This window comes from Hirundo rustica, chromosome 2, assembly GCF_015227805.2.
Source record: "Hirundo rustica isolate bHirRus1 chromosome 2, bHirRus1.pri.v3, whole genome shotgun sequence".
Lineage (NCBI taxonomy): Eukaryota > Metazoa > Chordata > Aves > Passeriformes > Hirundinidae > Hirundo > Hirundo rustica.
Window position 1 is genome coordinate 41578225 of NC_053451.1, and position 11891 is coordinate 41590115.

General features: G+C 38.7%; 1 protein-coding gene across 1 annotated transcript; it reads right to left on the reverse strand.

Annotated features, from left to right (window-relative positions):
- Positions 1-3882: 3882 nt before the first annotated feature.
- Positions 3883-11503, reverse strand: LOC120748575 (collagenase 3-like). The gene is made up of 10 exons (XM_040055087.2): positions 11300-11503; positions 10958-11199; positions 9725-9873; positions 9500-9625; positions 8403-8564; positions 7698-7815; positions 6797-6930; positions 6302-6461; positions 5458-5561; positions 3883-4916 (listed from the first exon to the last, which is right to left on the reverse strand). The coding sequence occupies exons 1-10, from the start codon at positions 11420-11422 to the stop codon at positions 4816-4818; spliced, it is 1419 nt and encodes a 472-aa protein (XP_039911021.1). The 5' UTR covers positions 11423-11503; the 3' UTR covers positions 3883-4815.
- Between the last annotated feature and the right edge of the window lie 388 nt (positions 11504-11891).

Below are 11891 nucleotides of genomic sequence, written 5' to 3' on the forward strand. Positions count from 1 at the left end.
CTTCTCAGAAGAGCAGAACAGGATCATGGAAGAGCACGTAAGGTCCAGCAGAGAGTATGGATGTGACTATTCTGAGGACACTGTTCCATCAGGCTCCTCCTGCCTGGTGGTAGAACGCTAGTGTAGTCCAGCAAAAAGTCAAGACACATGGATGGCTCACTCCAATACACAGAGAAATGCACCATCTTGTATTACAGTGGCAGTAGGAAATTCATTATATGACATTTAAATAAGAACAAGAAACCTGCCTGTCTGCTGCCTGGTAAGAGTTCCTTAGAGGAAAATGTTCTTTCATCCATTTTCTGTGAGTAAAGGGGCAGGGGCAGAGAACATTCTCTGCAGCTCAGCGCATGGGAGATGGGTGAAGGGAGTGCCAGAGGTAGCCGTGAACAGCACTGGCTAGAAATTCAAACAGCAGTATGTAATTGAAAGGCTGTGACTAAAATGGATGTACCAACCACATCCTCTGTGTTAAGGAGGAAAGAGGAGGATCACAGGCTGGAGGGAGTCTCCGTGGGCTTTTTATCCTCTACATCATCTTCGAGAGAACTACTGAGGTTTTCCTTGAAAATGGTTTTCATCAGAGGCATCAAACCCCAAAACTGGTGTGGACTCACAGTCCAGAGTGTGCAGACACCCCATCTTGTGCAAAAAACCCCGAGACATAATTGACAGAAGGCCTTGATCCTACATTCCAAATAAGCTTTCTGGTTAGTGGGCCACCAGTATTTCCACAAAGTACTGTTTAATTACACATGTGTAAAGAGAAAACAACTCCAACAGAACAGACAAACACACGCTTACCAAGACATAAGTGAATGTGAAATTCTTTCACCTAGGCTGAAGGCTGAGGTCTACATCCTTGTTTAAGTCAATCTGAGAAAATATTGAAACAGTAAGTTCTCCTCTTTGGACTTAGTAAAAATCCATGAAGTATTGCCATGTTCCCAGGCAGCTGGAACATGTCTGTGTAAGTGTAATTTTCCAGTGAGTGGGGTTAGACTGAGGGACTGCAATGTGCCTTGGACAAGAGTGTACTGTTTGAAGTGTATTGCATTGAATTCTGGAAAAGACAAAAAATTTAATATCCCTGATAGTGAATATATATATATATATAAACTTCCTGAACATTGTTACATCTTAACTTTTTACTCAGAGATCTGTATTTTAATAGAATAAATAATTAAATTCTATTCATTAGTGTCGGGGTTTTTTGCAACTTCATATAATGTAAGAATTCACTATAGTTCTCTGTGGCTTCCTGACCCACCATTATAATTTTTAATTCTGTGCAGAATCTCTAAGAAGCAAAGCAGTCACTGCCATCTAGTGTCTTCAGCGTGGGTTTCTGGAGTTTATGCTAAGGGAAAAAAAACCTTCTTGTAACTTTGAAGTCCTTCTCAAGTTTCTCAGCTATTAGCAGAGCTCATGTAGTTCATGGAAATTCTTACAGTGTTGCCTAGTTTCTCACTTTGGAAAGTGTAAATGGTGTTTGCTTACTTTTTTCTTACCTAGAATACATGTTTGCATCCTCTAAGTCCTACTTGCTCAGGATCACGTAACCAGCACAGAAAACTCCCTGAGGGGAATCTGACAGATCCTTTTCTTGCCTTATCCTTTCTCCCCCTTCAAATGATCATTCATAGCAGAGACCGACATGGATATAAAGACGCATTAATCAATAACTGCTCACGTACTAGTCACAGAATCACAGACTCAATCACAGAATCAGAGAATCACAGAATCAGAATATGCTGAGTAGCAAGGGACCCACAAGGATCACGCTCAACTCCTGGCCCTGTGCAGGACATCCCAAGAATCACACCATGTACCGGAGAGCATTGTCCAAATACTCCTTAAACTCTGCAAGGCTGATGCTGTGACCATTCCCTGGGGAGCCTGGTCCAGTGTCCAAATACCCTTTGGGTGAAGAACTTTTTTCTAATATCCAACCTAAACCTCCCCTGACACAATATCCTGCTATTAGGTATGGACTATTCCATCCATTCCCTACTATTAGGTGGATTTGTGTAGTTCCACATAAAAACTAGTGACCTGCTGGGAGGTTATTAGTTCTGCTTGTATTACATCCTGGGAAACAGCCGCTTCAGCCTCTTTGTGGTCCTTTCTTCACTCACATCTCAGGGAAACCAGTCAGTTCAGTCTCTGTCTTGGGAAAAAGACTTATTTCTTTCCAATTCTTGATGGTCTTGGGTCCCGTTGGGTCCCCACCAGTCACCCATGCAACATTATTCTTGCGTGGTTGCAGTGGGTCCCAGGGCACAAGGTACTGTGGAGAGTTTTCCTTTCTGGCTGACAGGAGCAACAGGGTCCCTCTGGTTCTGATCTCAGCCTTCCACTTCCACAGCACAAGAATTTTTTTCCTTTTTTTTTTCTCAGCAGAATGCCAGGAACTGGCAGCCTGATACTTTTCTCAGATGAGGTAGGGCTAACCACAGAACAGCTCCTGTCTCTCGCTGGGGATGCAGACAAAGAATCTGGAGCTGTGCTTGGTCTTGTGCCAAAGGCTGCTTCCAGTCAGCCAAGCAGCTAACAGCAATCTGTCTGTTTGGGCTGGATAGCAGCTGGATATGATCAGGCTGAAGGCTTTTGAAGGTCCAGCTTCCTATGCAGTACCTTTTTCCCCTGCCAAGTGTTCAATGTTGACAGAAATCCACATAGATATGAAAGACATTCATTGATGTCTCCTTGTTTCCCTGTCCACATTTGCATTCTCTCACCCAGTTCAGCTCATGTCAGACCCTGGAAATTCTGAAGACTCAACAACTAGCCCTTATGGATGTTTCAGTATTATTTTGACACAATTTTTCACCAAGTCATTTTACTGAGAAAAATGAGGACTAAGGTTATATGTCCAGAACCTTATTTCACTGCCAAAGTGATTACGGGAAACTTCAGGCCAATATCAAATACTATTTTTTTCAGGCACACTCTGTCTGTCAAAAATTTTTATACACAATTGAACCAAATTATGCTTGTTATGCTTAGAGAAATGTACTGACTTTTCCCCCAGCAGCTTTCTCAATATTTTATCATGAAACAGAACTTTGATTTTAGTCCACTTAAAGTGTTGTTGGTTTTTTTGTTGTTGTTGTTTTTTGTTTGTTTGTTTGTTTTTTTCCCCCAGTTCTATTTCCATGCATTTCTTTTAGGTATAATAAGGTCTGGAATTCAATAGTTCACAATTTTATGTTCAGAAGAGAGGGACCTCTTAGTCTGTTAGGTTATCTTAATCAACCACCTGTGTCATGTGAGCTACAGAATTAACCTCACCTAGCCCATCACTAGGTAAGCCTGGTCATTTATGTCTGTTTAAAGATATTAATTGTTTGGTGAGCTTTGCTTAGCAGGCCTGGCTAATTGATTGACTTAGGGGTTTTCATTGGGAAGGCAGAACTGGACAATATTGTTTTAATTAATCGCTAATATTTAACATTCAAACAAATGTCTAACTGTTTTTCCCAGCATTTCTTAATAATTTATCATTCTTTCTGTAATGATAAGGACTAATTCCAACTTAGTTCTTATTTTGCAGATTTGAAGGGTCTTTCCATTTTTCATTTTTCTGTCTTCCTCTCCTTCTCTTTTCTATAAAATTATTTTTCTTGAAGGGACAAAAAATAAAACTTATTTTTAAACAGAGGTGAAAATCTTAATAAACAAAATGCACAGGTTAGGGATCTTGATTTCTTTTGCCCAGTAGCTCTGTATTGCTTCTGTGACAGGCAGCATAAAAATTTTAATTTAAGTAATTTCACAGTGACAATTTATTCCTCCAGTTTATTTAATATTATTTTTTTAAATCAAAATAATCACAGTCCCACATCATTTGCATTGATTAAAACAGAACAGAACAAAACAAAACAAAACAAAATATTACAATATACCGAAACAATTGATATAGATATTAAAAGAGTGGCCAACATGAAAAAATATATTCTTTTCAATATTTTGCTTTTGATGTTCTGGTTCTCTTCTGCAAGAGGCATAACCTCTATAAATGTCACTTCAGTTTGCACCAGCTGAAATCATCTGGGCTGTGATACCAGATGTAGCATCATGCATGGTTTCAACCTGCGTGATTCTCTTGCTGCCTCTTCTTTCTGGTTTTCCCAGTACCTTACAGGCTTAAAATTTCGAGAGTACTTTTCCTGCTTTCCTATCTGCTTTGGAATAACATCTCACTGCTTCTGTACCTTCTCCTTGTTCTAAAGATGACACGGGCATCTGCTCCCAGGGGCACATCCCCATTCAATACAGTCAAGTACTTTTGAATTCCCAAACGTCATCATTGCTGCTTGGTGCTATTTGCTCAGGGAGTCACCATGCACTCCTCACTCATTAACTACACATCTGAATTCCCAGTATGTTAAAAGGAATTTCAAAAAGGGAAGAAGGATTAGTTTAAAAACATAAAGCTCCTGGGTTTACCAGGTCTATATTCTTGGGACATGCTAGGAGCTCCTTGAAAGGTGCTAGCTGCGCTCAGAATACTGGGAATTAGTAGTGTTTATGAAAGGGTGTGATGTATCCAGCATCACTTCAATACTAGACAAACTTTAAATGGTGTGATGTGCCTTGAAATGCTAATTTCTTTTCCTTTCCTAGTAAGTTAAATCAATTCCAAACTGACATGCAGCTGTATAAGTCCATACAGTGTACATTTGGTGGTAAGTAACCTAATACTTGTTCAGAGAACCTTGCTGTCCTTTGGTAAACCTAAATGCCCACTTCATTAATATTCCCACGCGCTACATGCTGCTCTGCAGCCTATGACATGGCACTCAGATGCAATTAGCACCAAAACAGGGAGTTAGTATGCAGGACACGGACAATTCTTTGACTCCAGATGCTATATTCAAACTGCAGTGGTCCATTGAAGAAGTAGAGGTAACCTAAGGAAAAGGAAATTTAAAAAGAATTAACATTAAGCAACTCTGTTGTCATATCCTTAAAAGAGTAATTATCTTGTTTTCATTTTTAATAACTCAAATGCAACATTTTCATATTTAGAATGCTGAGCTAAATATTTTAAAGATCCTCATTCCATTTGCTAGAGTTGGACCAGAGTTTCAAAATGACTGATATTCTTTAATCTTGTGTCAAATTCTTACTGCACTTGATTAGGAAAATACAGAGTTGGCATTTCAATTTTTAAGACACTGACTCAGAAAACATCCCTGAAAAGCGGGATAGGAATGGGTTCCAGTTATTTCATTATAGTACTTCTACATTAAGCATGTCACTTTAGGTTCCCTAAGCAAGGAGCTCATATTTTGGCAAGAGCACAATTTAGATCAGAAAACTGATTCAGTCAAGAACAGAAGAACTGAGGCGAAGAAATTAAAATTACAAATGCAGAATTTGCTACAAGAAATTAACCTCAAGTTTCAAGGCCAATTGATTGTAATAAATTTTCATTATCAGATTACGTACCATTTCTTTCATAGACCGCATCCACTTTATCACCAATTCCTGTGAATTCTTCCTCTATCAGCCTGGGGTAGCCTGCTTCCATAACCTCTGTCTCTTCATCATAACTGTATTAAACACAAAAGAAAAAACAAAAAAACCCAGGGGAATTAAACAGCCTGAGAGTTTGGCCTGTGCCCTTTATATGCATTGAGGTTACCCACACCCAAAGAAATCCAGCAGTCTTTGGGGGCTTTCTGTCTAGTGTAATGGTAAAATGCAGGGTGATAAATAGGGCATGCCTCCACCAGAGTGGAATAAACACAAAGCAAATAAAGCTACACTTTCAGAACTGATCTATAAAATATGTATTATGCTGAGATTATTGCACCTAGATGTATTGGTACTATGAACCTATCCTGAGGCTGCTTGGCCCAATGATAGAGGAAAGGGATAGTAATGTCTTAATTATGCATAAGAACTGATTGTGACCCCCACTAATGGACAGTAAAAAAGAGACACCCCAGGGTGGACAGATTTCTTACTCACAGCACTGATACCATTTCACATCACAAAAGCAGCTCAAGGAAGCAAGATGGGAAATTTGTGTAGTAGGCATGACCATATTAGAAATTCTCCCAGATTAGAACACTTTGTTCTCATTTCCTTACACTCATTCAGCTTTTAAAATCTGTGCCCATATTTTTATAAAAGCCCTGCATATACCTTTACAACATCTTGTAAACAGCTACAGCACCAACAAAAACCAGAGACCATATTGGCCAAATGCCTGGTTTGAACCCGGTATTTCCATACATCTGGACAGGTTATGACTAGGGACACCAAAACTCATGTGTCTCCAGCTTACCTCCAGTACTTATTTCCAGTGAAAAAGAGAGTCTTGCCAGTGTCTTTAACATGGACAGCTGCATCTATTCTTTTCATTTCTTTTGGGAATCCCATTTCATATATCTTTTTAGGGAAGTCTTCAACTATGTCATAGCCATTCAAAGCCCAGACTTTCTTTCCTGAAAATACAAACAAAGTATGAGTGAGTCTTTTGTAAGGACTCAGCTTTGAGAGAAGAATAAAACTAGGAACTGTGAACCCTGTTTTCATACAACAAACAGATTCTTAGGTCACATACTCAGTAGGTATTAAACTACTTGTACTATGATTCTGGGCATCCTAACTAAATTGTACATCTAATTCACTGAAAACTTTATAGATGGGCCTGCTGTGAAACAGTTTGTTTTTTGAGCAAGGAAGATAGGATGTTTTATCCTTCTATTACCTTTAAGTCATCTGTTGAGCTTGATTAAATATGTGTATTTTTCTGCCAACAACAAAATCCAACACTCACCTTTAAACATGAACACAAGATCTTTGATGGGATTTTCATAAGCTGCATCTATTTTATTTGGAAGCTCTGGCCAGAAAGACTTAAGTAACACCAGTTCTGCCTCAACCAGCTGAGGGTGCAGTCGCCAGAAAAACCTGGTTCAGAAAAGGAAGATATATTTTATGTTTCTTTTCATACTGTAGAACAGCAGTATCTTTGATGTGCTATAGTTAAAATAAATTACTGGTGAATTAATGGTTATCGTATCATATAATATTGAATAGACAGAGCCCCTCTTAGGCCTTTCCTTTCCTTTCCTTTCCTTTCCTTTCCTTTCCTTTCCTTTCCTTTCCTTTCCTTTCCTTTCCTTTCCTTTCCTTTCCTTTCCTTTCCTTTCCTTTCCTTTCCTTTCCTTTCCTTTCCTTTCCTTTCCTTTCCTTTCCTTTCCTTTCCTTTCCTTTCCTTTCCTTTCCTTTCCTCACAGCCATCAGCTGCAGACCATTTCTGTCACTTGCAGAGTGATCATCTCAAACAATAACAAATTTTAAGCTTCTTTCATTTAGAATAAGAGAAACACTGCTGTCCCATGTGAAGCTCCTGAATGCAATACAACTTCACCCAAATAGAAATTAGCAGATTTATGCATGCTGAAGAAGGCCCCATGAATTTGAAAATGCATACAAAAATGTCAGTCTTCAGTTATATCATCTTCACATCATATTACTGGGCAGTCAAGTCTGTAGTTGTCTTATAAATCCTATTAAAATGATATAGGATGCCATTTCTTAAGAGATATCTATATTGATTTGTAGTCTTTGAAATGTACATTTACCCAAATCTTTAGTAAAAAACTGAAATGGTGTTTTTCCCTTGCTCAAACTTTATCCAGTACCCATCATCCTTGTCATGGAAGTGTCTTTACCTGTCCTTGAAGACCAGCATTTCTCCACGAAGTTCTGTTATTGCATCAAGTGATAATTCTACATCACATTTCTCTGGTGTTTTGGGATGTTTTGGATTGGGATCTTTGTCTCCTGCCCCTGGAATGATATAATATGATGTAAGCTTGACTATTAATTTTATGTCTGTTGATCATGATATTGAACTGAACACGGAAGATCTTCCAAGAGCATGATGAATACAAACAAAATGGGTAAAAAATATTTACTGAGAAAATTTGTTTTCTCTTTCTTCTAGCCAAATGTATTCATGAGCTTTGCAGTTCAAATGCATTGTAAAGGTGTTAAATGAACTTGCTTTTTTTATCCCAATTTTTGAAGGACCCCAAAAACTTTGTGCTTTTCATAATGAAACATGGATAGTTCTGTTTCTGCCTTTAGACTCTGTTCTACCTTCTCTTTTCAGGCAGGTCAAAAAGTAGAAGGACTCTGGTCCCCACCACCTACCACTAAAGGAGACAGGTCAGTGATCAACTGTGTTCTGCAGCATTATGTAATTTTATTTCCCTCTGAACTATTAAATCTAAGCATCTCCTGTTCCAGTAAATCATTCTTAATCAGTCATGACTGTTGTTACTGAAAATCTGCAGCTCATGGTAACTGCGCAGTGCATCTGCAGCAGGCTGTAATGGCACAGGATATAAATATTATATGTTATACAGACTTACCATAGAGCTCTTGGATCCCTTGCACATCATCATCAGGAAGCACAAAACCAGTTTTTCCAGTGTATGTGTATATTGGGAACATCAAAGCTCCAGGGTCTCTAGAGTGTTCAAGTCCCAGTGAATGACCAAATTCATGGGCAGCAACAAGAAACAAGTTATAGCCTATAACAAACCACAGCAAAAGTATGTGTGTATCTCCTCACATCACCGTACAAAACACTGTGCTTTAACATATGGGACAATGAATGCAACAACTGAATATATGGAAAAAACTCTGCATAATTGATAAAATCATAAAAGGGTTTTGATACCTTAAAGACCACCTAGTTCCAACCCCCCTGCCTTGAGTAGGGACACCTTCCACTAGATATAATTGCTTGTAATTTGTGCACTATGATGGGTTTTGCATTAATAAGGGTCTAAGACATCTAGTGTCTCCTAGCTGGTGTTCACCAGCTAGGAGACACTGGTGTTCACTCTTACATGACAGTGTTACTATGTAGGGAGATTCAGATTTCTTGAAACTTCTTAGCAACACAGGAAAGCTCTAGGGTGAAGTCTTGGTCCTACTCAAATCAAGAACAGTTTTTGTTGGGAATTAATCTGCAGTAGAGAGTCCATATGTTTTTCAGTACTGCAGAAATTAGTGTTAATGCCAGGAGGGTGACCTAATCCAATGCTGTAAAAGATGGTGTTTTGTTCTATTAAACTCTGTCCTGAATAGGCAAGGTGATGAATTTTCAAATTAAATGCAAGCAGACAACATGCAGCTGAAGTATGTTTGCTGCAGGCTTCAGTAATTCCCATCAGTCTGTGACCAGAACTAGCTGCCCTTAGCGAATTGCCAAAATGACAAAATCTTTTTTGTGTCATCTCTTTTAATCACTTCACTTAGGAGTATTACATCTTAAAAATTATGCTAAGCACATGTTAAACTTCCATTCATGACTGGAAGTTAAACTCAGCATTCTATATGTTAACAGGGAACATAATGATGACCAAACAGTAAACAGGCAAAACAAACCATCTACAGATATCAAACTGGGATATATTTTCCATCTATCACCATTTCAAATAATCTCAAGAACTTCTGTTACCTTTAGAATCATCTGACCAAACTTCATCATCATCAAAATGAGCATCTCCTCCATAGTCTGGGCCCGGAGGAAAAGCATGTGCCAGTAATCCAGAGGGGCCATCGAAAGGGTAAAAGTCACCATGTTCTGTAAAGTAAAATTCAAACCAGTTAAAATAATTACTCCATCTTCTGTATACAAGAGTATAGTTTACTTATAAAATAAAAACAATTAGTTCTATGTTACCTTTAGTGCCGAAGGAGATCATGATATCAGCTACACCGCTTCGTATTCTGGTGAAGTTCAGTGGCGTCACATCAGACCAAACTTTAAACGCTTTTTTGAAAGCTCTGTCTACTTCATTACGTCTCAGATCTGAAGTGTAATTCATAATTCTGTCAAAGAGATTAATATCTCCAGTTAAATTTTGTGAATTGAAGAAATATGCAATGCACTTTTATCTGACTGTACACCTCATTAAATTTTTTTGCATTTGTCATATGATCTTATCTTGTAACAAAGAGCTTAGCAACTGCATACAGTATTAAAAAATAAACATTTCTATCATCATTAAAATAATTCAGAGATATCTGAAATTATCGAATAGCCTTCTGGAACTGGTTTTCTGTGCACCAGAAGACTTAGAAAGTGACAAGATATGTTCAGTATTAGAGTAAAATCATATCAGTAACTTCAAAAATGTTTATTTCACGTAAAATATCTCATGACCCTCACTTCCTGGAGGAGCAAAACTTTATCCAAAGTGATTTTTATAGGATATAATTGTCCATATTAAAATAACATTTATCACTAGCTATGGAACGAAGGTATTTTAGCGATTTCATGCTTGGAATCTCCTAAATAAACTCAGTCTGTCGCTGTTGAAAACCCCAGATACAACATCTTGCAGAATTAAAGGAGAAGGATCTACCTTGTGAACTGGCAGCCCTTCACCTCCTAAGGTGAACTTTTCTGAGGTCATGGTACAGGGATTTGTCTGACCAAAGAGAGTTCTACATCTGGGGTGTGCAATGGAAGAGTCTGCTCTCACAGTCACACTACACAGACTGGTTTGCATCTACACCGCTCTGCGCAGGACAAGACAGAAGCAAACACTAAACCAGGTCCAAACAGAGCTAAGGAGTGACCCAGAGAAGTGCATGATCTGAGCCCCTACCCCTCTTTCATTTGGCACCACAGATGTGTCCTGAGTATCTATATGGAGGCCAAATGAGGAGACGTTAACTTATAGCACACCAGGTTTCCTTTTCCACAACAAAGTACAATGGAAAAAATTCATGTTTGCTTCCTTGGCCTGCAATATAGGCTGGGAGCACCTTTCCAAAGTGGGGCTGTAAGGGTTTTAAACTGCAACATTAATTTTGTCAAACTCAAATGCACCTTTCTCACATCAGCCTCATGTACTGAGCAACCCGTTGGACAATAACAGTAATAACACTCAAAATACCTGGCATTTACCTGTATGTCAAATTCATTTTTGACCATTTGAGTTTTCTAGGGAAAAAGTTATATTCACCCACATCTGGGACACCACATCTTGGTTTCTGCATCAGTTCATACGTTTCTTCATCTAGTCTGCCAGTCACCTCCAAGCCAAAAAAAGCTTGCATTTCCCGAAGTTTAGCTGCCACTGTGTTTCCACTCTTCCTCATTATGCCAGCAGGATTCGGACGGAGATCATAGTGAGTCCTGAGATAGCGCTAAGAAGGGGAGAAGGAGTAATAAGCTTAATTTCCAAACAGTAGCAACTGCACAGCTTACTGTTATTGGAACATGCAAATAAATTATTTGATACTGTACCTCTGCAAACTGAAGGTCCTTTTCTGTGAATTCATGGCTGTCTTCAAGGGGAATAGGGATTGTCAGGCAAAATGACAAACCCAACAAGAAAAAGAAAACAGCTGAAAGTCCTGATTGCATCATGTTGGATTTCTGAAGTCTGAATCCCTGATGTTTTGGAGAGCAGCTACCTTTACTTTTATAGTCCCAACCCAGTGAGTCACCACTTAGGGACAAGCTAGAACTTCTTTGTTTCTGGAAGTAAACATGCTTAGATGGCTGGTTTGTTTCTCCTCCCCAGCACTGTGGTTTAGGCATCCGTTCCCCAGCTGAGGGCTCTGAAACTCTATCCTCATATAAACATGAGGTCTCTGAATATTGACATAGGCTGCGGGAAGAAATGGGCAGAAGCAAGCCACACTTCTTGATTTTTTGCAGTAACTTCCACTGGGAATAACTGGCAACAATGCTGCAATTATTTACTTTTCTTTGCTAGAAAAACAGAGGGTTTTTTATTATTTGATAAACAATAAAAATACATAACAAGAGTCATCATTTTTAGTAAATTCTACAACTTTTCAGTAGTTACACTAGTTCAACAGCAATTTTTAGT

Coding starts and splice junctions, on each gene's coding strand:
- LOC120748575 (XM_040055087.2), bottom strand. CDS start 11,422: ATGATGCAATCAGGACTTTCAGCTGTTTTCTTTTTCTTGTTGGGTTTG. Junction 9,874..10,957: donor AAAATGAATTTGACATACAG/GTAAATGCCAGG, acceptor TCTCTTTGACAG/AATTATGAATTACACTTCAG. Junction 7,816..8,402: donor AGGGATCCAAGAGCTCTATG/GTAAGTCTGTAT, acceptor ATATCATTCCAG/GGGCAGGAGACAAAGATCCC.